Raw genomic sequence first — 24,318 nt, forward strand, 5'->3', positions numbered from 1 at the left:
AGGGGGCGCTCTCCATGCTCCTCTCTCCCAGTCTGCCGGGGGGCGCTCTCCATGTTCCGCCCTCCCAGTCCTCTACGTTCCGCTCTCCACGTTCTCTCCTGCTCCGCTCTCCACGTTCCGCTCTCCACGTTCCGCTCCCCTCTCTCCATGTTCCGCTCTCCGAGCCCTCCCGCCCGCCAGGGGCCGCTCTCCATGTCCCGCTCTCCCAGTCCGCCATGTTCCGCTCTCCATGTCCCGCCCTCCACGTTCCGCTCTCCCAGTCCGCCATGTTCCGCTCCCCATGCTCCGCTCTCCGAGCCCTCCCGCCCGCCAGGGGGCGCTCTCCATGTCCCGCCCTCCCAGTCCACCATGTTCCGCTCCCCATGTTCCGCTCTCCATGTTCCGCCCTCCGAGTCCTCCCGCCCGCCAGGGGGCGCTCTCCATGTCCCGCTCTCCACGTTCCGCTCTCCCAGTCCGCCATGTTCCTCTCTCCATGCTCCGCTCTCCGAGCCCTCCCGCCCGCCAGGGGGCGCCCCGTCACTCCCGCCATGCACCGCGCGCGCGGCCTGTGGCGCCCGCCGCTCCCCGCGGCCTTCGGGGCCTCCCGGGCGCTCCCCGCGACCCCCGGGCCGGGTTCGGGACCCCCCGAAGCCCACGGGGACCCGGGGCTGGTCCGCTTCAGCAGCCCCGAGCTGGAGCGGAGGCTGCGGGGCCTGGCGGGGGTGAGGGCACGCTTCGTGAGCGAGGAGGAGGCGGCGGAGCTGCTGAGGGAGGTGGAGCCGGCGCTGAGGAGGGGGCGCTACCAGAGAGACCACTGGGACCGGGGTGAGGGGGAATTGGGTGTGGGGCTTCTGGGGAGGGATCTGAGGGGAACTGTGGAGGGGTCTGGGGGTTTTGGGGCTTCTGAGGGGTTTTGGGGGGTTTTGGGGAGGGGGCGATACCATAGAGACCATTGGGACCGGGTGAGGTGGGGGTCTGGGGGCTCTTGGGGGTCTGGGGGAACTGTGGAGTTGAGGGGTTTTGGGGAGGGGGCGATACCATAGAGACCACTGGGACCGGGTGAGGGGAAATTGGGGTCTGGGGGTTTCTGGGGAGGGGTCTGAGGGGCTTTGGGGGGCGGGGCTCTGAGGGGTCAGGAGGTCACAGGGGGGGTCCGTGGGGGTCACAGGGGGTCTGACATTAATTTGAGGAGGGGTCTCTCTCCCCTCCCCCCAGGCCATCACCGGTTACCGCGAGACCGAGCGGGATTTGGGGGGGGTCCTGGGGGGGGCTCTGCTCGCCAGGGTCGCCCCCTGGTTCCCTCCCCAGGCCCCGCCCCGGGCCCGGGCGCACGTGCTGGACCTGGAGCCGGGGGGGGCCGTGGGAGCGCACGTGGACAGCACCAAGGTGGGGGGGGCACCGAAATTGGGGGGTCCTGGGGGGGTCCTGGGGGGTTTTGGGGGGGGTTTGGGGGGTCCTGGGGGGGGGGGTCCTGGGGGGTTTGGGGGATCTGGGGGGGGTCCTGGGGGTTGGGGGTCCTGGGGGGTTTGGGGGGTCCTGGGGGGTCCTGGGGGGGATTTGGGGAGATCTGAGGGGGTCCTGGGGGGTTTGGGGGGTTTGGAAGAGTTTGGAGGGATTTGGGGGTCCTGGGGGGTTTGGGGAGATCTGAGGGGGTCCTGGGGGGGGTTTTGGGGGGTTTGGAAGAGTTTGGAGGGATTTGGGGGGTCCTGGGGGGGTTTTGGGAGGGTCCTGGGGGGGGCTTTGGGGGGTCCTTGAGTGAATTTGGGGGGATCTGAGGGGGTCCTGGGGAGGTTTGAGGGGGTTTGGGGGGTTTGGAAGAGTTTGGGGGTCCTGGGGAGGTTTGGGGTGCTGGGGCTGGGGGGGTTTGGGGTTGGGGGTTTGGGGTTTGGGGGGTTGGGAAGGGTTTGGGGGGATTTGGGGGGTCCTGGGGAGGTTTGGGGTGATCTGAGGGGGTCCTGGGGAGGTTTGAGGGGGTTTGGGGGTTTTGGGGGGGATTTTGGGGGGGTTTGGAAGAGTTTGGGGGGATTTGGGGGGGTCCTGGAGGGGGGTTGGGGGAGTTTTGGGGGTCTTGGGAGGTTTTGGGGGTCCTGGGGGGGTTTGGGGGCGTCCTTGGGTGAATTTGGGGTGATCTGAGGGGGTCCTGGGGGGGTTTGAGGGGATTTGGGGTGGTTTAGGGGGTCCCATCTGGATTTTTGGGGTATTTTTGGGATGATTTTGGGGTGGTTTTTGGGGGTATTTATGTGGTATTTTTGGGGTGGTTTTTTTGGGCATTTTTGGGGGTATCTATGTGGTATTTATGGGGTATTTTCGGGGTATTTTTGGGGCATTTTTGGGGTGATTTCGGGCGTATCTATGGGTGATTTTGGGGTGATTTTGGGGGTATCTATGTGGTATTTTTGGGGCGATTTTGGGGTGATTCTGGGGTATTTTTGGGGTGTTTTTGGGGTGATTTTGGGGTATTTTTGGGGTGTTTTTGGGGTGATTTTGGGGTATTTTTGGGGTGATTTTGGGGTGATTTTTGGGGGTATCTATGTGGTATTTTTGGGGTGATTTTTGGGGGTATCTATGGGGTGATTTTTGGGGTATTTTTGGGGTGATTCTGGGGTGTTTTTGTGGTGTTTTTGGGGTATCTATGTGGTAATTTTGGGGTGATTTTTGGGGTGATTCTGGGGTATTTTTGGGGTGATTCTGGGGTATTTTTGGGGTGATTTTTGGGGTGTTTTTGGGGTGATTTTGGGGTGATTCTGGGGTGATTCTGGGGTGATTCCGGGGTATTTTTGTGGTGTTTTTGGGGTGATTCTGGGGTGTTTTTGTGGTGTTTTTGGGGTGATTCTGGGGTGTTTTTGTGGTGTTTTTGGGGTATCTATGTGGTATTTTTGGGGCGATTTTGGGGCGTTTTTGGGGTGTTTCTCTCCTCCTGGGGATGAGCTGCCGGGGCGTTTCCCGCAGTTCTCCGGGGCTGGGGCCATCGGGGGGTCCTCGCTCTGGGGCCCGGGGTGGTGTTGGCCGAGGGGTTTGGGCTGGCTGGGGCCCAAGGCTGGGGGCCTGAGGGGTCCCGGGTTTGGGGTCCCGAGGGGGCTGGGGGGGTCCTGAGGGGGCTGGGGGTCCTGAGGGGGCTGGGGGGATTTTGAGGGGATTTGGGGGAATTTTGAGGGGATTTTGAGGAGTTTTGGGGACCCCTGGAGCTCTCCATGCTCAGGTGGGTTTGGGGTCCCCCTGAGAGGTTTTGGGGGTCCCTGAGGGGTCTTGAGGGTCCCTGAGGGGGCTTGGGGGGTCCCTGAGACCTTTGGGGGGATTTTGAGGGGATTTTGAGGAATTTTGAGGGGATTTTGGGGGAGTTTTGTGGGGTTTTGTGGGATTTTGGGGACCCCCGGAGCTCTCCATGCTCAGGTGGGTTTGGGGGATCCCCCCCCCCCAGAATTCTGGGGGACACGTGAGGATTTTAGGGACCCCCCCCCACAAAGTGATTTTGGGGGGAGTCCCCTGAAAGTTTTGAAGGACCCCTGAGGGATTTTGGGGACCCCCGGGGGGTTTGGGGACCCCCTTTGATTTTGGGAGTTTGGGGTCCCCCCGGTGATTTTTTGGGGGGGATTTTGGGACCCCCCCGGTGAATTTTGGGGGGGATTTTGGGACCCCCCCGGTGATTTTTTGGGACCCCCCCGGTGATTTTTTGGGTCCCCCCCGGTGATTTTTTGGGGTCCCCCCCCCAGGGGCGCCGCCCGGTTCGAGTTCACCCACGAGATCCTCCCGGACCCGGAGTCGTTTTTTGGGGGGCTCCGGGTGCCCCGGGGGCGCCGGGTGGCGCTGATCTTCAGGAACGACCCCCCCGGTGAGAGACCCCTCCCCTAAATAACCCAAAATAACCCAAAAACCCCAAAATAACCCAAAAATACCCCAAATATACCCCAAAAATCCCCCCAAAAATCTCCGAAATCACCCCAAAAATATCCCCTGATCTTCAGGAAGGACCCCCCCGGTGAGAGACCCCTCCCCTAAATAACCCAAAATAACCTAAAAACCCCAAAATAACCCAAAATACCCCCCAAAAAATCCCCCAAAATAACCCAAAAATCCCCAAATATAACCCCAAAATAAACCCAAATACCCCCGGTGAGAGACCCCTCCCCTAAATAACCCAAAATAACCCAAAAACCCCAAAATAACCCCAAAATACCCCAAATATACCCCAAAAATCCCCCCAAAAATCTCCGAAATCACCCCAAAAATATCCCCTGATCTTCAGGAAGGACCCCCCCGGTGAGAGACCCCTCCCCTAAATAACCCAAAATCCCCAAAATAACCCAAAAATAACCCAAATACCCCCGGTGAGAGACCCCTCCCCAAAATAAACCCCAAATAACCCAAAAACCCCTGGTGAGAGACCCCTCCCCTAAATAACCCAAAACCCCCAATACAACCCAAAAATCCCCAAAATAACCCCAAAATAAATCAAAAATACCCAAAATACCCCTGGTGAGAGACCCCTCCCCAAAAACCCCAAAATAACCCAAAAATCCCCCCCAATCCCCCCCTGATCTTCAGGAACAACCCCCCCCAGGTGAGAGACCCCTCCCCTAAATAACCCCAAAAACCCCTAGTGAAAGACCCCTCCCCAAAATAACCCAAAAATAACCTAAAAACCCCAAAAATAGCCCAAAAAACTCCAGAAATACCCGAAAAATACCCCAAAAATCCCCTCCAAAATCCCCAAAATCCCCCCTGATGTTCAGGAATGACCCCCCCCAGGTGAGAGACCCCTCCCCAAAATATCCCTTAGGACCCCCAAAACTGCCCTGGGATACCCCAGATCTCCCCAGGACCCCCAAAATCCCCCCGGGACCCCCAAATCCTCCCCAAAAATCCCCCAAAAATCCCCCCGGGACCCCCCAAAGCCCCTCTGACCCCCTCCCCATTTTACCCCCCAGAGACGCCCCCAGACCCCCTCGGTGACCTCCCAGCGTTTATTGAAGACCCCCGGGAGCCCCCAGACCCAAAATAAACCGAGACCCCCCCTCAATGAACACTCGGCTTTGGGGGGAGGTCTCGGGGTTTTTCAGAGGGAGACCCCCAAAATCCCCCCCCAATAAATGGGGAGGGGGTCTTGGGGGTCTCAGGGGTCATTTGGGGTTAATTTGGGGAGGGGTCTCGGGTTGTTTGGGGTTCAGGGCTCTCAGGGTTCATTTGGGGAGGGTTTTGGAGGTCCTGGGTTGATTTGGGGAGGGGTCTCCGGGGGTTTTGGGGGTCCCGGGTTAATTTGGGGAGGGGTCTCACCCAGGCACGCGCGCTCAGCCCCGGCAGGGTGAACTGGGTGAGGATTCAGGGGGTCTCAGGGTAAATTGGGGAAGGGTTTGGGGGTCTCAGAGGTTCAGGGTTAATTTGGGGAGGGTTTTGGGGGTCCCGGGTTAATGTGGGGAGGGGTCTCACCCCATGGACGCGCACTCAGCCCCGGCAGGATTAACGGGGGATGGTTCAGGGTTAATTTGGGGAGGGGTCAGGGCGGATTTTTAGAGCTCAGGGTAATTTGGGGAGGGGTCTCCGGGGATTTTGGGGGTCCGGGGTTCATTTGGGGAGGGGTCTCTGGGGGTTTTAGGGGTCCCAGGTAAATTTGGGGAGGGTTTTGAGGGTCCCGCGTAAATTAGGGGAGGGGTCTTACCCCATGGACGCGCTCAGCTCCGGCAGGGAGGGGTTCAGGGCGGATTTTGGGTTATTTGGGGAGGGGTCTCAGGTCCCGGGTTAATGTGGGGAGGGGTCTCACCCCACGGACGCGCACGCCCCCGCGCTCAGTCCCGGCAGGGAGGGGTAACTGGGGATGGCTCAGGGTTAATTTGGGGAGGGGTCTTGGAGTCTCAGGGCTCGGGCTTAATTAGGGGAGGGGTCCCAAGGAGTTTTGGGGGTCCCAGGTTAATTAGGGGAAGGGTCTCAAACCATGGACGTGCGCTCAGCCCCGGCAGGATGAACTGGGGATGGTTCAGGGTTTATTTGGGGAGGGGTCTCGGGGGTTTCGGGGTCTCAGGGAGGGGTTCAGGGCGGATTTTGGGTTATCTGGGGAGGGGTCTCAGGTCCCGGGTTATTTGGGGAGGGGTCTCGGGGCTCAGGGTTAATGTGGGGAGGGGTCTCGGGGCTCAGGGTTGATGTGGGGAGGGGTCTCAGCCGAGGCACGCGCACGCGCCCGCGCTCAGCCCCGGCAGCCGCTGCCATTGCAGCGCCGAGTCCAGGAACGCGGCGTCCTCGTAGCGCGTGGGGCGGCAGCACGGGGCGAGCCCCCTCCCCAAATCCCGCCCCGCCCCCTCCGCCGCGCCCCCCAGCGCCCCCAGCGCCAGCGCGTGCAGCGAGGGGGTCGCGGGGCAGCGCCCCCCGCAGTAGCGGAACACGAGCGGCTCGGGCGAGGGCGCGTACCCCAGACCCAAATCCGCCACCCCCACCCGCAGCGAGCGCAGCGCGCACGGCGGGGGCGGGGCCGGGCAGGGGGCGGGGCCCAGCAGCAGGAGGAGGAGGAGGAGGAGGAGGAAGGAGCGGGGGGGGCGCGGTTGCGGCATCGCGGGGGGAGGGGAGGAGGAGGAGACCCCTCCTCAAATGGAGCGCGGGCCGGGATTTAAAGGGGAATAGGGGGCGGGGCTAAAAGAGGGAGGGGCTAAAAGGGGGAGGGGTTAAAAGGGGAGGGGTTAAAAGGGGGAGGGGTTTGGGGTTAACCCTGAAGTGGCGGGGGCGGAGGGGTGTTGAACCCCCCTCCACAAAGGGGAATTTGGGGGGGGGGCGTGAGGAGGGAGAAAAGGGAGATGGAGATTTAGGGGATGAGACCCCCCCCCCCTCCCCAGAACCACCAAAATCCCCAAAATTTGGGATTTGAGACCCCCCACCCCAAAAATTTGGGGGTTTGAGAACCCCAAAACTTTGGGGTTGTGAGACCCCTCCCCGAGGACCCCAAAATTCTAGGGATTTGAGACCTCCCCCAAAAAATTGGAGGGTTTGAGGACTCCCAGACCCCCAAAAAACTGGGATCTGAGACCCCCCAGGACCCCAAAAACACCCCAAAATTTGGGATTAGAGACCCCCCCCCCACCAGAGATCTCAAAAAAACCCCAAAAATTCGAGGATCCCCCCCCCCCCCTTAAAAATTTGGGGGTTTGGGACCCTCCCCCAAAACCCCCAAAATTTGGGATCTGAGACCCCCAGGACCCCAATAATTTGATAGGACCCCCCCCCCCATGATCCCCCCCAGCCCAAAGATTTTAGGGGAGGGGTCCCCAAATTCCCCCCCCGGGGGAGGGCAATGGAACATTCCAGAGCCCTGGCACAGAAGAGAAAGGAAAAACCAATAAATCTAAAAATAGCAAAAAATTCCAATCCTGACCCAAAAAACGACACCTGGCGGGGGTGGGGGAGGGGTGCCCCCCCCCCAAGGAAAATTCCAGAACCCCCACCCAAAAAATTCCTGAGGTGGGGGCGGGAGGAGGGAGGGAAAATTCGGGGGAATTTTGGGGCAGAAAATGAAAATTTTGGGGGGGTCCCTGTGGATTTTGGGGGGCGGTCTCTGTGGATTTGGGATCCCCATGGCTTTGGTGGGGTCCCTGTGGATTTGGGGGGGGTCTCGGTGAATTTGTGGTTCTGGTGGCTTTGGGGGGGTTCCTGTTGCTCTTGGGGGTCTCTTTGGGGGTCCCCGTAGATTTTGGGGGAGCTCTCTGTGGATTTAGGGTCCCGTTGGCTTTGGGGGGGTCCCCATGGCTGTTTGGGGTCCCGGTGGATGTTTTGGGGATTTTTCGGGGTCCCGGTGGATGTTTTGGGCTCCCCGTAGCTGTTTTGGGGTCCCCGCGGCTGTTTTGGGGTCCCCGTGGCTGTTTTGGGGTCCTGTGGCTGTTCTGGGGTCCCCGTGGCTGTTTGTGGGTCCCCGTGGCTGTTTTGGGGTCCCCATGGCTGTTTTGGGGTCCCCGTGGCTGTTTTGGGGTCCCGGTGGATGTTTTGGGGTCCCGGTGGATGTTTAGGGGATTTTTTGGGGTCCCGGTGGCTGTTTTGGGGTCCCGTGGCTGTTTTGGGGTCCCGGTGGCTGTTTTGGGGTCCCGGTGGCTGTTTTGGGGTCCCGGTGGCTGTTTGGGGGCCCCGCGGCTGTTTTGGGGTCCCCGTGGCTGTTTTGGGGTCCCCATGGCTGTTTTGGGGTCCCGGTGGATGTTTTGGGGTCCCGGTGGATGTTTTGGGGTCCCGGTGGATGTTTAGGGGATTTTTTGGGGTCCCCGCGGCTGTTTGGGGTCCCCGTGGCTGTTTTGGGGTCCCGGTGGCTGTTTTGGGGTCCCCGCGGCTGTTTTGGGGTCCCCGCGGGTGTTTTGGGGTCCCGGTGGCTGTTTTGGGGTCCCGGTGGATGTTTAGGGGATTTTTGGGGTCCCGCGGGTGTTTCGGGGTCCCCGTGGCTGTTTTGGGGTCCCTACTCCTTGAGGAAGAAGTGCATCTTGTCGGCGATCAGCTGCGCTAGGGGTAAGGCGGGGAGCAAATGGGCTGGGCGTTCACCGTGGCTGGCGCTTAGCCCCTCGGGCGCTTGGGACAGTGTGGAACTTCTTCGAGCAGGACCTTGGTGGTCATGGGCTTAAAAGGCTGGGGCTTAGGGGGACAGGGTGGACATGGGTAGCGGCCGACGGCTTCTTCCGTCAGCTGCACCTCGCTGGGGAGGGGAGTGAAAAGGGTTAAAATGGGTCTGGGGGCTTCACAGGGGCTGGGGGAGTCGGGGGTCCTTGGTGGTCATGGGCTTGCGGGACAGGTAGCGGCGCACGGCTTCTTCCGTCAGCTGCACCTCGCTGGGGAGGGGGAGTGAAAGGGTTAAAATGGGTCTGGGGGCTTCACAGGGGCTGGGGGAGTCAGGGGTTTGGGGTTCTGGGGGTCCTTGCGGGACAGGTACCGGCGCACGGCTTCTTCCGTGAGCTGCAGCTCGCTGGGGAGGGGGAATGGAGGGGTTAAAATGGGTCTGGGGGGGTTAAAACGAGTCTGGGGGCTTCAGGGGGGTCACACAGGTCAGGGGGGGTCATGGGCTTGCGGGACAGGTACCAGCGCACAGCTTCCTCCGTGAGCTGCACCTCGCTGGGGAGGGGAATTAAAGGGTTAAAATGGGTCTGGGGGCTTCACGGGGGCTGGGGGAGTGGGGGTCCTTGGTGGTCATGGGCTTGTGGGACACGTAGCGGCGCACGGCCTCCTCCGTGAGCTGCACCTTGCTGGGGAGGGAAGGGTGAAATGGGTCGGGGGTTAAAAATGGGTCTGGGGGCTTCACAGGGGCTGGGGGAGTCAGGGGGTTTGGGGTTCTGGGGGTCCTTGCGGGACAGGTAGCGGCGCACGGCTTCTTCTGTGAGCTGCACCTCGCTGGGGAGGGGGAGTGAAAGGGTTAAAATGGGTCTGGGGGGGTTAAAATGGGTCTGGGGGCTTCAGGGGGGTAAGGGGGAGTGGGGGGGTTTGGGGTCAGGGGGTCCTTGCGGGTCAGGTACCCATGAACAGCTTCCTCTGTGAGCTGCACCTCTCTGGGGAGGGGAATGAAAGGGTTAAAATGGGTCTGGGGGCTTCACAGGGGTCAAAATGGGTCTGGGGGCTTCAGGGGGGTCAGGGCTGTGCGGCCTCCTCCGTGAGCTGCACCTCGCTGGGGAGGGGGAGTGGAGGGGTTAAAATGGGTCTGGGGGCGTTAAAATGAGTCTGGGGGGTCATAAAGGGGTCACAGGGGTCACGGGGGGGGTCAGAAGGTCAAGACCCCTCCCCACTGAAGCCCCCAGACCCACCCAGTGCTGGGGGATTTCCCATCATGGGGCTGGGGGCAGTCAGGGGGCTCAGCCGTGTTTGGGGAGGGGTCTGCAGGGTCAGAGGAATTTGGGGAGGGGTCTGCAGGGTCGGGGGTCACAGGGTGAAGCCCCCTCCCCAGCTCCCCCCGAAGCCCCCAGACCCACCCGGTGCTCGGGGGTGGATTTGCCCGAGGGGGGTTCCGGCTCCGCCTTCAGCCGTTTTTGGGGAGGGGGCTCCGACCCCCCCGGGGCCGCCCGCCGACCTGAGGGAGGGGGAGGTCAAAGGTCAAGGGGAGGGGCCTGGGACCCCTCCCCAAATAACCCCAGACCCTTCAAACCCATAGTGAGACCCCTTCCCTAATTCCCCAAACACCCCCAGACCCCTCCCCACGTACGCCCTGAGCCCCCAAAACCGCTCGGGACCCCCTGAGACCCCCAAAAATCTCCCCAAAACCCCCAGACCCCTCCCCAGACCCCCCAAAACTCTCCCCCAAGTACCCTCCAGACCCCCAAAACGCCCCCAGACCCCCCAAACCCCCCCAAAACGCCCCCAAGACCCCTCGAGACCCCCCCCAAATGCCCCAAAACCCCTCCCAGGACCCCCAAAACTTCCCCCAGGACCCCCAACTGCCCCCCAGACCCCCAAGACCCCCCCCCAAACCCCGGCCCCCCCAGGACCCCCAAATCCCCCCCCCCCCAATACCCCCCCAGACCCCCCCAAGCCCCCCAGGACTCCCCCAGGACCCCCCCCAGACCCCCGGGACCCCCACCCTGCTCCAGCCTGGCCGCCGCTGCCCTCAGGGTCCCCCCGGCGCCCCCCGGCTCCTGGGGGGGGGTCCCGGGCCTGGAGCCCCCCCTGGAGCTGCTGCCCGAGGCGTGGCGCTCCCGCTTGGGGGGGGTCTTCTTCTTCTGGGGGGGATCCCACGTGAGACCCCCGAAAACGGCCCCAATTCCATGTGGGACCCCCGAAAACGGCCCCAATTCCATGTGAGACCCCGAAAATCCCCATCAATGTGGGACGACCCCAATTCGTGGGCCCCACCCCCATTTCAATGTGGGACCCCCAAAACCCCCCAATTCCACGTGAGACCCCCCAAAAATCCCCCAATTCCATGTGAGACCCCCAAAACCGGCCCCAATTCCATGTGAGACCCCCAAAAATCCCCCATTTCAATGTGAGACCCCCAAAATCCCCCAATTCAATGTGGGACCCCCCAAAAACGCCCCCACTTCAATGTGGGACCCCCGAAAATCCCCCAATTCCATGTGAGACCCCCAAAAAATTCAAAGTGAGACCCCCAAAAAGACATTCCATGGAAGGGAAATACACTTCTGTGCAGGACCCCCCAAAAAATCCCCCCAAACATCTCAGGACCCTCCCCCCTCCCCAGGATGCTCCAAACCCCTCCAGGGACCCCCAAAATCTCCCCCAGGACCCCCCAAATCCCCCAAATCCTTCCAGGGACCCCCAAAATCCTCCCGGGACCCCCCCAAACCCCCCAAAATCCTCCCAACCCCCTCAAAGCCCTCAAGGGACCCCCAAAAGTCCCCAGGACCCCCCCAGGACCCCCCCCAAAATCCCCTTAAATGCCCCCAAATCCCCCCTAAACCCCTCCAGGGACCCCCAAAACCCCTCAAGACCCCCCAAACCCATCCAGGGACCCCTCAAATCCCCCCAGGACCCCCCAAAATCCCCCCAAACCCACCCAGGGACCCCCAAAATCCCCCCAACCCCCCCAAACCCATCCAGGGACCCCCAAAATCCTCACGGGACCCCCCAAAACCCCCCCAGGACCCCCCAAAATCCCCTTTAAATGCCCCCAAATCACCCCTAAACCCCCCAGGACCCCTCAAATACCCCCCAGGACCCCCCAAGGGACCCCCAAAATCCCCCCAAACCCCTCAAGGGACCCCCAAAATCTCCCCAAACCCCTCCAGGACCCCCCCAAAATCTCCTTTAAATGCCCCCAAATCCCCCCAAATCCCCCTAAACCCCCCCAGGACCCCCCCCAAAATCCCCTTTAAATGCCCACAAATCCCCCTAAAACCACCCCCCAAACTCCCCAACCCCTCAAATCCCCTCCAGAGACCCCAAAAACCCCCAGGACCCCCCAAACTCCCCCCCCCAAAAGCCCCCCCAAACCTCCCCAACCCCACCAGACCCCCCAAAACCCCCAAACCCAAGGGACCCCCAAAAACCCCCAAACCCATCCAGGGACCCCCAAAATCCCACACCCGGGACCCCCCACCCCCCCAAAAACCCCCCCCCCCCAGGACCCCCAAAATCCCCTTTAAATGCCCCCAAATCACCCCAAAATCCTCCCCCCAAGGACCCCCCAAATCCTCCCCAAACCCCTCCAAGACCAACCCAAAAACACGGGGACCCCCCCAAGCAAAAAAATCCCCCAGGACCCCCCAAAACCCCCAACCCAAGGGACCCCTCCCCCCAAACCCCCCAGGACCATCTCCCCAAACCCCTCCAGGACCCACCCCAAAGGGACCCCTCCCAAATCTACCCCCAGGACCCCCCCCCCAAATCCCCCCAATCCCCTAAAACCCCCAAGACCCCTCAAATCCTCCCCCAAACCCATCCAGGGACCCCCAAAATCCCCCAAACCCCCCCAGGACCATCCAGGGACCCCCAAACCCCCCCAGGACCCCCCAAAATCCCCCAAACCCCCCCTGACCGCCATGAAGGACCCCAAAATCCCCAGGACCCCCAAACCCCCAGGTGCCCTCAAACCCCCCAGACCATCCAGGGACCCCTCAATCCCCAGAATCCCCAAACTCCCCAAGACCCCTCACACCTCCCCAAACCCCCAGGACCCAAAATCCCCAACCCCCAGGACCATCACCGCTCTCTGGGACCCCCAAATCCCCAACCCCCTGAGCCGCCATGGCTTCGCGGGTTTTTTATACGCTCTTTTGCGACTGCGTGCGCTGCTTGGTTTGGGGGTTTTTGATTTTTGGGATTTTTTGGGGTTTTTTGGAATTTTTAATTTTGGGGATTTTTTGGAGATTTTTGAGGGGCATTTTCTGGGATTTTTTGGGGAAATATTGCTATTTTTTGGGGATTTTTGGGGGGATTTTTTAGGGGAATTTTGCTGTTTTTTGGGGATTTTTAGGGCAATTTTTGCGAGATTTTTTTTTGGGGGTTTTTTGGTATTTTTGGGGAGATTTTTGGTATTTTCTGTGGTTATATTTTTCTCTTTTTTGGGGATTTTTTAGGGTGATTTTTTGCGAGATTTTTTGGGGTATTTTTGGTATTTTTGGGGAGGTTTTTTTAGGATTTTTTGGTATTTTTTTGGTATTTTTGGGGTTATTTTTGGTATTTTCTATGGGGAAATTTTGCTCTTTTTTGGGGATTTTTTGTGAGATTTTTGTGGTTTTTTTTTTTGTATTTTTGGAGTTTTTGTCTAGGATTTTTTGGTATTTTTTGTGGGTAGTTTTGGTATTTTCTGTGGGGAAATTTTGCTCTTTTTTGGGCATTTTTAGGGCGATTTTTTGCGAGATTTTTTGGGGTATTTTTGGTATTTTTGGGGAGATTTTTTTAGGATTTTTTGGTATTTTTTTGGGGGTAGTTTTGGTATTTTCTATGGGGAAATTTTGCTCTTTTTTGGGGATTTTTTGTGAGATTTTTTGGGGTTTTTTTTTGTATTTTTGGAGTTTTTTTCTAGGATTTTTTGGTATTTTTTGTGGGTAGTTTTGGTATTTCCTGTGGGGAAATTTTGCTCTTTTTTGGGCATTTTTAGGGCGATTTTTTGCGAGATTTTTTGGGGTATTTTTGGTATTTTTGGGGAGGTTTTTTTAGGATTTTTTGGTATTTTTTGGGGGTAGTTTTGGTATTTCCTGTGGGGAAATTTCGCTCTTTTTTGGGCATTTTTAGGGCGATTTTTGCGAGATTTTTTTGGGGTTTCTTTTTGTATTTTTGGGGAGATTTTTTTAGCATTTTTTGGTATTTTTTTGGTATTTTTGGTATTTCCAGTGGGGAATTTTTGCTCTTTTTTGGGGATTTTTTGTGAGATTTTTTGTGAGATTTTTTTGGTATTTTTTTGGTATTTTTGGTATTTCCTGTGGGAAATTTTTGCTCTTTTTTGGGGGATTTTTTGTGAGATTTTTTGTGAGATTTTTTTGTTTTTTTCTGATATTTTGGGGTCATTTTTTTTTTATTATTTTTTGGGGATATTTTTGGTGTTTTGAGGGGGGCAATTTTTGTATATTTTTTTTTTTGGGGAGGGGTCTCACCTCTCTTCTTCTTCTTCTCCTGGGGGGTGGGCGTGGCTTTGCCCTCCTCCTCCTCCTCCTTCTCCTCGCCCTTCTCCTCCTCGCTCTCCTCGCTGCTCTCGCTCGCCTCGTCGATCCCTCAATTTGGGGAGGGGTCCTCAGCCTCGGGACCCCCCAGGAACGCCCCCAATTCCCCTGCCAGCCCCTCCCCCTCCCCCACCTTTGGGGCCTTCCTCCTCCTCCTTGGGCGCTTTGGCTCGGCCGGGCTCTTCCTCACCGGAGCTGCTGCCAAGGGAAAAGGGGCAGGGGTCCCAAAAATCCCCCCAGAGCCCCTCCAGGGACCCCCAAAATCGTCCCCAAATCCCCCAGAGCCCCTCCAGGGACCCCCAAATTCCCCTTAAATCACCCCAAACATCCCCAAAATCCCCCAGGGACCCCCAAAATCGTCCCCAAATCCCCAGAGCCCCTCCAGGGACCCCCAAATTTCCCCCAAATCCCCAGAGCCCCTCCAGGGACCCCCAAAATCGTCCCCAAATCCCCCAGACCCCTCCAGGGACCCCCAAATTCCCCCCAAACCCCCAGAGCCCCTCCAGGGACCCCCAAATTCCCTCAAGGGACCCCCCAGACTCCTTAAAAATCCCCCCCCAAAACCCTTCAGGGACCCCCAAAAAATCTCCCCTAAAATTCCCCCCAAACCCCTCCAAGGACCCCAAAAATCCCCCCCAAATTCCCTTAAATCCCCTCCAAGGATCCCCTAAATCCCCCCAAATTCCCCCCAGTTCACTCCAGGGACCCCCCAAATCCCCCCAAAAACTCCCAAACCCCTCCAAGGACCCCCAAAACTCCCCCAATACACCCCATAAATCCCCCTAAGTCCCCCCGCACACCCCCCAAACGCCCCCCGCAAATCCCCCCCCAAAATCCCCTAAATCTCCCCTAAACCCACCCAAAATCCCCCAAACACCCCCAGGGACCCCAGCAATCCCCAAACCCCTCCTGGGACCCCCCAAATCCCCCCAAAATCTCCCCCAAACCCCTCCAGGGACCCCCTAAATCCCCCCCAAAAATCCCCCCAAATCCCCTTAAATCCCCCCAGGGACCCCCAAATTCCCCCCAAATCCTCCCAAACCCCTCCAAGGACCCCCAAAAATTCCCCCAAAATTCCCCCAGGGCCCCCCAAGGACTCCCCAAACCCCTCCAAGGACCCCCAAAATCCCCCAGGACCCCTTAAATCCCCCTAAATCCCCTAAATCCCCCAAATTCCTCCCCAAGGGACCCCCCAAAAATCCCCCCAAATTCCCTAAAATCCCCCTTAAATCCCCCCCAAATTCCTCCAAGGACCCCAAAAATCCCCCCCAAATTCCCTTAGGACCCCCTAAATCCCCCAAATTCCTCCAAGGACCCCCAAAAATCCCCCCCAAATTCCCTTAAATCCCCCTAAATCCCCCCAAATTCACTCCAAGGACCCCCCAAAATCCCCCCAAATTCCCTCAAATCCCCTAAATCCCCAAAGCCCTCCAGGACCCCCAAAAAATCCCCCAAATTCCTTAAATCCCCAAATCCCCCCCAAAATCCTCCCAAATTCCCTTAAATCCCCTAGATCCCCCCAAACCCCTCCAAGAACCCCAAAAATCCCTCCCCCAAATTCCTCCCCTAAATCCCCAAACCCCTCCAGGACCCCCCAAAAACCCCCAAAATCCCCCTAAATCCCCCAAATTCACTCCAAGGACCCCCAAAATCCCCCCCAAAAACTCCCCAAATCCCCTAAATCCCCAAACCCCAGGGACCCCCAAAAATCCCCCCCTTAAATCCCCCCCTAAACCCCCAAATTCCCTCCAAGGACCCCCAAAATCCCCCCCAAAATCCCCCAAATTCACAAAAGGACCCCCAAATCCCCCCAAATCCCCTTAAATCCCCCCCTCCAAGGACCCCCAAAAATCCCCCCAAATTCCCTTAAATCCCCCTAAATCCCCCAAATCCCCTCCAAGGACCCCCCAAAAATCCCCCCCAAATTCCCTTAAATCCCCCTAAATCCCCCAAACCCCTCCAAGGACCCCCAAAAATCCCCCCCAAATTCCCTTAAATCCCCCCTAAATCCCCCAAATTCCTCCAAGGACCCCCAAAATCCCCCAAATTCCCTTAAATCCCCCTTAAATCCCCCCAAATTCACTCCAAGGACCCCCAAAAATCCCCCCCAAATTCCCTTAAATCCCCCCTAAATCCCCCCAAACCCCTCCAAGGACCCCCAAAAATCCCCAAATCCCCCTTAAATCCCCCTAAATCCCCCAAATTCACTCCAAGGACCCCCAAAAATCCCCAAATCCCTTAAATCCCCCTAAATCCCCCAAATTCACTCCAAGGACCCCCAAAATCCCCCAAATTCCCTTAAATCCCCCTAAATCCCCCAAATTCACCCAAGGACCCCCCAAAAATCCCCCAAATTCCTTAAATCCCCCTAAATCCCCCAAATTACTCCAAGGACCCCCAAAAATCCCCCAATTTAAATCCCCTAAATCCCCCAAATTCACTCCAAAGGACCCCCAAAATCCCCCAAATTCCTTAAATCCCCCTAAATCCCCCAAATTCACTCCAAGGACCCCCAAAAATCCCCCCCAAATTCCCCTTAAATCCCCAAATTCCCTCCAAGGACCCCCAAAAATCCCCAAACCCCTTAAATCCCCCTAGATCCCCCCCCAAAAGGACCCCCAAAAATCCCCCAAATCCCCTTAAATCCCCCTTAAATCCCCCAAATTCCTCCAAGGACCCCCAAAATCCCCCAAATTCCCTTAAATCCCCCTAATCCCCCCAAAACCCCTCCAAGGACCCCCAAAATTCCCCAAATTCCCTTAAATCCCCCTAAATCCCCCCAAATTCACTCCAAGGACCCCCAAAAATCCCCCAAATCCCTTAAATCCCCCCTAAATCCCCCAAATTCCTCCAAGGACCCCCAAAAATCCCCCCCAAATTCCCTTAAATCCCCCCTAAATCCCCCCAAACCCCTCCAAGGACCCCCCAAAAATCCCCCCAAATTCCCTTAAATCCCCCCTAAATCCCCCCAAATTCCCTCCAAGGACCCCCAAAAATCCCCCCCAAATCCCCTTAAATCCCCCTAAATCCCCCCAAACCCTCCCAGGACCCCCAAAAAAAATCCCTTAAATCCCCTTAAATCCCCCACAAATTCCTCCAAACCCCCCAAAAATCCCCCCAAACCCTTAAACCCCCAAAATCCCCCCAAACCCCTAACCCCCCAAAAATCCCCCCAAATTCCCACCCAAATCCCCTAAATCCCCCAAATTCCTCCAAGGACCCCCAAATCCCCCTCCTAAATCCCCCTAAATCCCCCCAAATTCACTCCAAGGACCCCCAAATTCCCTTAAACCCCCAAATAATTCCCCCCTAAAAATTCCCTCCAAGGACCCCCAAAAATCCCCCAAATTCCCTTAAATCCCCCTAAATCCCCCAAATTCACTCCAAGGACCCCCCAAATTCCCTTAAATCCCCCCCAAATTCCTTAAATCCCCCTAAATCCCCCAAATTCCTCCCAAGGACCCCCAAAATTCCCCCCAAATCCCCCCAAATCCCCCAAATCCCCCAAAATCTCCCCAAACCCCTCCAAGGACCCCAAAAATCCCCCCCAAATCCCCCCAGTCGCACCTGGAGCCGTGGGACATGTAATCCACCTCCTGGCCCTCGAAGTCGCCGTCGTCGCTGTCCTCGAGAGCCTCGTCCTCGGAGCCCTTGCCGCCCTTCCTCCTCCTCCTCCTCCTCCTCCTCCTGCTGCTGCTGCTGCTGCCGCCCGCCCCGGCGCCCTTCGGCCTCGCGCTCTTCTCGCCTGGCGGTCCGGGCGGTGTTGGGCGTTTTTTAAAATTTTTTTTTGTATTTTTAATGAGATTTTTTGGGAATGTTTTGGTTTTTTGTTTTTATTTTTTTGGGGTATTTTTTTGTAATTTTTTGGGTTTTTTATTTTTATTTTTTTGAGGTATTTTTTTGTAATTTTTCGGTTTTTTATTTTTATTTTTTGGGTATTTTTTGTAATTTTTTTGGGTTTTTTTTTGGTATTTTTTTGTAATTTTTTCGGGTTTTTTATTTGTATTTTTTGGGTATTTTTTTGTAATTTTTTGGGTTTTTTATTTTTATTTTTTTGGGGTAGTTTTTTGTAATTTTTCAGGTTTTTTTTTTTCTTTTCGTGTTTTTTTGTAATTTTGGGGTATTTTTTGTAATTTTTTTTGGGGTATTTTTTTGTAATTTTTTTGGTTTTTATTTTAATTTTTTGGGGTATTTTTTTGTAATTTTTTTTGTTTTTTATTTTTATTTTTTGGGTATTTTTTTGTAATTTTTTTGGGTTTTTTATTTGTATTTTTTGGGGTATTTTTTTTTTGTATTTTTCGGTTTTTTATTTTTTATTTTTTGGGGTATTTTTTGTAATTTTTTTGGTTTTTTATTTTTTTGGAGTATTTTTTGTAAATTTTCGGGTTTTTTTTTTTTCAGTATTTTTTGGTAATTTTTCAGTTTTTTTTTTTTTTTTTTTTTTGTAATTTTGGGGTTTTTTTTGTAATTTTTTGGGTTTTTTTTTTTTTTTTTTTTTTTTGGTTTTATTTTTTTTTTTTATTTTTTTTGGGTTGGGTTTTTTTGTAATTTTACGGTATTTTTTGTAATTTTTTTGGTTTTTTTTTTTGGTATTTTTTGGTAATTTTTTTGGTTTTGATTTTTTTTTTTTTGGGTATTTTTTGTAATTTTTTGGGTTTTATTTTTATTTTTTTGGGATATTTTTTTGTAACTTTTTTTTTTTTTTATTTTTTTTTTTTTGGGTATTTTTTTGTAATTTTTCGGTTTTTTATTTTTATTTTTTGGGTATTTTTTGTAATTTTTTTGGGGTTTTTTTTGGTATTTTTTTGTAATTTTTTCGGGTTTTTTATTTGTATTTTTTGGGTTTTTTTTTGTAATTTTTTCGGTTTTTTATTTTTATTTTTTGGGTATTTTTTGTAATTTTTCAGGTTTTTTTTTTTTTTTTTTTTTTTTTTTGTAATTTTGGGGTATTTTTTGTAATTTTTATTTTTATTTTTTGGGGTATTTTTTTTGTAATTTTTTTGGTTTTTTTTTTTTTTTTTTGGGTATTTTTTGTAATTTTTTGGTTTTTTATTTGTATTTTTTGGGGTATTTTTTGTAATTTTTCGGTTTTTTATTTTTATTTTTTGGGGTATTTTTTTGTAATTTTTTTGGTTTTTTATTTTTTTGGAGTATTTTTTGTAAATTTTCGGTTTTTTTTTTCAGTATTTTTTGGTAATTTTTCAGTTTTTTTTTTTTTTTTTTTGTATTTTTTTGTAATTTTGGGGTATTTTTTGTAATTTTTGGGGTTTTTTTTTTGTATTTTTTTGTAATTTTTTGGCTTTTTATTTTTATTTTTTTTTTTTTTTTTGTAATTTTTTCGGTATTTTTTTGTAATTTTTTTTTTTTTTTTGGTTAATTTTTTGGTAATTTTTTGGTTTTAATTTTTATTTTTTGGGTATTTTTTTTTGTAATTTTTTTTGGTTTTTATTTTTATTTTTTGGGATTTTTTTTTTTTTTTTTTTTGGGTTTTTTATTTGTATTTTTCGGGTATTTTTTGTAATTTTTCAGGTTTTTATTTTTATTTTTTTGGGGTAGTTTTTTTGTAATTTTTCCCTTTTTTATTTTTATTTTTTGGGTATTTTTTGTAATTTTGGGGTATTTTTTTGTAATTTTAGGGTGTTTTTATTTTTTTTTGGGTAGTTTTTTGTATTTTGGGTTTTTTATTTTTGCTTTACTGGGTATGTTTTTTTGGAAATTTTTGGGTCTTTTTATTTTTTTAAGGTATTTTTTTGTTAAATTTGGGGTGTTTTTTTGTAATTTTTCAGGTTTTTTATTTTTATTTTTTTGGGGTATTTTTTTGTAATTTTTTGGGTTTTTTATTTGTATTTTTTGGGGTATTTTTTTGTAATTTTTTGGGTTTTTTATTTTTATTTTTTTGGGGTATTTTTTTGTAATTTTCATTTTTTTTTTTTTTTTTGGGTATTTTTTTGTAATTTTAGGGGTATTTTTGTAATTTTTTGGTTTTTTTGTGGTTTTTTTGGTAATTTTTTTGGTTTTAATTTTTGTTTTTGGGTATTTTTTGTAATTTTTCGGGTTTTTTTTTATTTTTTTGGGGTTTTTTTGGTAATTTTTTGGTTTTTTATTTGTATTTTTTGGGTATTTTTTTGTAATTTTTTGGGTTTTTTATTTGTATTTTTTGGGCTATTTTTTTGTAATTTTTGGGTTTTTTTTTTTATTTTTGTGGGGGGGTTTCTGTAATTTTGGGTTTTATTTTTATTTTGGGGGTATTTTTGTAAATTTGGGGTATTTTTTGTAATTTTTTTGGTTTTTTTTTTTTTTTTTGGGGTATTTTTGTATGTTTTGTGGCGTTTTTTTTTTTATTTTTTGGGTATTTTTTTTTGGTAATTTTTTTTGGTTTTTTTTTTGGTATTTTTTGGTAATTTTTTTGGTTTTTATTTTTATTTTTTTGGGGTAGTTTTTTTGTAATTTTCCGTTTTTTTTTTATTTTTTGGGTATTTTTTGTAATTTTGGGGTATTTTTTTGTAATTTTAGGGAGTTTTTATTTTTTTTTTTGGGTAGTTTTTGTAATTTTTCGGGTTTTTTATTTTTTGCTTTACTGGGTATGTTTTTGGAAATTTTTTGGGTCTTTTTTTATTTTTTAGGGTATTTTTTGTAAATTTGGAGTGTTTTTTTGTAATTTTTCAGGTTTTTTTTTTTTATTTTTTGGGGTATTTTTTGTAATTTTTGGGGTTTTTATTTTATTTTTTGGGGTATTTTTTGTAATTTTTTGGGTTTTTTATTTTTATTTTTTTGGGTATTTTTTGTAATTTTTTGGGTTTTTATTTTTATTTTTTTGGTATTTTTTGTAATTTTAGGGTATTTTTTGTAATTTTTTTGGTTTTTTTTTGGTATTTTTTGTAATTTTTTTGTTTTTATTTTTATTTTTTGGGGTATTTTTTGTAATTTTTGGGTTTTATTTTTTTTTTTTTTGGGTATTTTTTGTAATTTTTCGGGTTTTTTATTTTTATTTTTTTGGGTATATTTTGTAATTTTTTGGTTTTTTTTTGTATTTTTGGGTATTTTTTTGTAATTTTTTGGGTTCTTATTTTTATTTTTTGAGGTAGTTTTTTTGTAATTTTTCGGTTTTTTATTTTTATTTTTTGGGTATTTTTTGTAATTTTGGGGTATTTTTTTGTAATTTTAGGGTGTTTTTATTTTTTTTTTTGGGTAGTTTTTGTAATTTTTCGGGTTTTTTATTTTTGCTTTACTGGGTATGTTTTTGGAAATTTTTTGGGTCTTTTTTTAATTTTTAAGGTATTTTTTGTAAATTTGGGGTGTTTTTTTGTAATTTTTCAGGTTTTTTATTTTTATTTTTTTGGGGTATTTTTTTGTAATTTTTTGGGTTTTTTATTTGTATTTTTGGGGTATTTTTTGTAATTTTTTGGGGTTTTTATTTTTATTTTTTTGGGGTATTTTTTTGTAATTTTTCATTTTTTATTTTTATTTTTTGGGTATTTTTTGTAATTTTAGGGTATTTTTTGTAATTTTTTTGGTTTTTTTTTTTGGTATTTTTTGGTAATTTTTTTGGTTTTTATTTTTGTTTTTTTGGGTATTTTTTGTAATTTTTCGGGTTTTTTATTTTTATTTTTTTGGGGTATTTTTTGGTAATTTTTTGGTTTTTTATTTGTATTTTTTGGGTATTTTTTTGTAATTTTTTGGGTTTTTTATTTGTATTTTTTGGGCTATTTTTTTGTAATTTTTTGGGTTTTTTATTTTTATTTTTTTGGGGGGTTTCTGTAATTTTTTGGGTTTTTATTTTTATTTTGGGGGTATTTTTTGTAAATTTGGGGTATTTTTTTTTGTAATTTTTTTGGTTTTTATTTTTTTGGGGGATTTTTTTGTAATTTTTGGGTGTTTTTTTTTTTTTTTTTGGTATTTTTGTATTTTTTTTTTGGGGGTTTTTTTTGGTATTTTTTGGTAATTTTTGGTTTTTATTTTTATTTTTTTGGGGTAGTTTTTTTGTAATTTTTCAGGGTTTTTTTTTTTTTTTGGGTATTTTTTGTAATTTTGGGGTATTTTTTTGTAATTTTAGGGAGTTTTTATTTTTTTTTTTGGGTAGTTTTTGTAATTTTTCGGGTTTTTTATTTTTGCTTTACTGGGTATGTTTTTGGAAATTTTTTGGGTCTTTTTTTAATTTTTAGGGTATTTTTTGTAAATTTGGAGTGTTTTTTTGTAATTTTTCAGGTTTTTTATTTTTATTTTTTTGGGGTATTTTTTTGTAATTTTTGGGGTTTTTTATTTTTATTTTTTGGGGTATTTTTTTGTAATTTTTTGGGGTTTTTATTTTTATTTTTTTGGGTATTTTTGTAATTTTTGGTTTTTATTTTTTTTTTTTGGTATTTTTGTAATTTTAGGGTATTTTTTGTAATTTTTTTGGTTTTTTTTTTTGGTATTTTTTTGTAATTTTTTTGTTTTTATTTTTATTTTTTGGGGTATTTTTTTGTAATTTTTTGGGTTTTTTATTTTTATTTTTTTCGGGTATTTTTTTGTAATTTTTCGGGTTTTTTATTTTTATTTTTTTGGGTATATTTTGTAATTTTTTGGTTTTTTATTTGTATTTTTGGGGTATTTTTTTGTAATTTTTTGGGTTCTTATTTTTATTTTTTGAGGTAGTTTTTTTGTAATTTTTCGGTTTTTTATTTTTATTTTTTGGGTATTTTTTGTAATTTTGGGGTTTTTTTTTGTAATTTTTTGGTTTTTTTTTTTGGGGTATTTTTTTGTAATTTTTCGGGTTTTTTATTTTTATTTTTTTGGGTCTTTTTTATTTTTTGGGGTATTTTTTTGTAATTTTTTTGGTTTTTATTTTTATTTTTTGGGTATTTTTTGTAATTTTTTGGGGGTTTTTTTTTTGGTATTTTTTGGTAATTTTTTTTGTTTTTATTTTTATTTTTTTGGGGTAGTTTTTTTGTAATTTTTCGGTTTTTTTATTTGTATTTTTTGGGGTATTTTTTTGTAATTTTTTGGGTTTTTTATTTGTATTTTTTGGGGTATTTTTGTAATTTTTTTGGGTTTTTTTTTGGTATTTTTTGGTAATTTTTTGGTTTTTATTTTTATTTTTTTGGTTTTTTTTTGTAATTTTTTTGGTTTTTTATTTTTTTTTTTTGGGGTATTTTTTTGTAATTTTTTTGGGTTTTTATTTTTATTTTTTTGGGGTAGTTTTTTTGTAATTTTTCGGTTTTTCATTTTTATTTTTTGGGTTTTTTTTGTAAATTTGGGGTGTTTTTTTGTAATTTTTCGGGTTTTTTATTTTTATTTTTTGGGGTATTTTTTTGTAATTTTTTTTTTTTTTTTTTTTGGGGGTATTTTTTGTAATTTTTCGGGATTTTTATTTTTATTTTTTTGGTGTTTTTTGGGGTTTACTGAGGAGAAATTTTTGGTTTTATTTTGGGTTTTGTTGGTATTTTTGGGGTTTTTTTTTTGGTATTTTGGGGGGATTTTTAAGGGGATTTTGGGTGTTTTATGGTGCATTTTTTGGGGATTTTAAGGGGATTTTAAAGGGGATTTTGGGCATTTTACTGTGGATTTTTTGGGGACTTTAAGGGGATTTTTAAGGGGATTTTCGGTGTTTTATGGTGGATTTTATGGGGGAATTTTAAGGGGATTTTATGGTGGAATTTTTGGGATATTTTGGGGGGATTTTAAGGGGATTTTGGGCATTTTACGGTGGATTTTTTGGGGATTTTAAGGGGATTTTTCAGGGCATTTTGGGCATTTTATGGTGGATTTTTTAGGGTATTTTGGGGGGAATTTTAAGGGAATTTTGGGCATTTTACGGTGCATTTTTAAGGGGATTTTAAGGGGATTTTGGGCATTTTACAGTGGATTTTTTGGGCTATTTTGGGGGGATTCTTGAGGGGATTTTGGGTATTTTATTGTGGATTTTTTGGGGATTTTTAGGATAAGGTTTTTTTATTTTTTTGGGATTTTTAAGTGTTTTTAAAGGTTGTTTGGTTTGTGGGGGATTTTAGGGGGATTTTTGGGGTATTTTGGGGGTTTTTTGTGGTGGATTTTTTGGGGATTTTTGGTGGATTTTTGGGGATTTTTGGGGGAATTTTTTTATTTTGGGGATTTTTTGGGAATTTTTTTTTTTGTATTTTGGGGGGATTTTTAAAGGGAATTTTTTTTTTATTTTTTGGGGATTTTTAAGTGGATTTTTTTATTTTTTGGGGATTTTAAGGGGATTTTTGGTGTTTGATGGTGGATTTTATGGGGGATTTTATGGTGGATTTTTGGGGTTTTTTGGTGGATTTTTTGGGGGGATTTT

The 24,318-nt window shown here is 48.2% G+C and overlaps 3 protein-coding genes across 3 annotated transcripts in view; 1 reads left to right on the top strand and 2 right to left on the bottom strand.

Moving 5' to 3' along the window:
* The first annotated feature begins 512 nt into the window (after positions 1–512).
* Positions 513–4,978, top strand: ALKBH7 (alkB homolog 7). The gene is made up of 5 exons (XM_030969671.1): positions 513–804; positions 1,196–1,365; positions 3,147–3,178; positions 3,690–3,808; positions 4,905–4,978. The coding sequence occupies exons 1-5, from the start codon at positions 528–530 to the stop codon at positions 4,976–4,978; spliced, it is 672 nt and encodes a 223-aa protein (XP_030825531.1). The 5' UTR covers positions 513–527.
* PSPN (persephin) lies at positions 4,929–6,637 on the bottom strand. The gene has a single exon (XM_030969670.1). The coding sequence runs from the start codon at positions 6,513–6,515 to the stop codon at positions 6,126–6,128; it is 390 nt and encodes a 129-aa protein (XP_030825530.1). The 5' UTR covers positions 6,516–6,637; the 3' UTR covers positions 4,929–6,125.
* A 2,031-nt stretch (positions 6,638–8,668) lies between these two features.
* The window catches only part of GTF2F1 (general transcription factor IIF subunit 1), a gene marked incomplete at its 5' end in the record, with an annotated part of 37,032 nt that continues 21,382 nt past the window's right edge, over positions 8,669–24,318 (bottom strand). Inside the window, 10 exons of the mRNA XM_030969673.1 lie at positions 8,669–8,759; positions 8,861–8,893; positions 8,971–9,039; positions 9,438–9,470; positions 9,540–9,586; positions 9,888–9,985; positions 10,493–10,693; positions 13,968–14,084; positions 14,167–14,231; positions 17,601–17,778. Coding sequence (XP_030825533.1) covers positions 8,669–8,759; positions 8,861–8,893; positions 8,971–9,039; positions 9,438–9,470; positions 9,540–9,586; positions 9,888–9,985; positions 10,493–10,693; positions 13,968–14,084; positions 14,167–14,231; positions 17,601–17,778 — 932 coding nt within the window. The remainder of the gene's footprint in view (positions 8,760–8,860; positions 8,894–8,970; positions 9,040–9,437; positions 9,471–9,539; positions 9,587–9,887; positions 9,986–10,492; positions 10,694–13,967; positions 14,085–14,166; positions 14,232–17,600; positions 17,779–24,318) is intronic.

Source organism: Camarhynchus parvulus, unplaced genomic scaffold, assembly GCF_901933205.1.
Source record: "Camarhynchus parvulus unplaced genomic scaffold, STF_HiC, whole genome shotgun sequence".
In the NCBI taxonomy this organism is placed as follows: Eukaryota; Metazoa; Chordata; class Aves; order Passeriformes; family Thraupidae; genus Camarhynchus; species Camarhynchus parvulus.

What these genes read in the sequence shown, in the direction of transcription:
- ALKBH7 (XM_030969671.1), top strand. Translation starts at nt 528, where the DNA reads ATGCACCGCGCGCGCGGCCTGTGGCGCCCGCCGCTCCCCGCGGCCTTC. An exon ending in GAGAGACCACTGGGACCGGG is followed by an intron (nt 805 to 1,195) that starts GTGAGGGGGAAT and finishes CCTCCCCCCAGG; the next exon opens with CCATCACCGGTTACCGCGAG. An exon ending in CTGGAGCTCTCCATGCTCAG is followed by an intron (nt 3,179 to 3,689) that starts GTGGGTTTGGGG and finishes TCCCCCCCCCAG; the next exon opens with GGGCGCCGCCCGGTTCGAGT.
- PSPN (XM_030969670.1), bottom strand. Translation starts at nt 6,515, where the DNA reads ATGCCGCAACCGCGCCCCCCCCGCTCCTTCCTCCTCCTCCTCCTCCTC.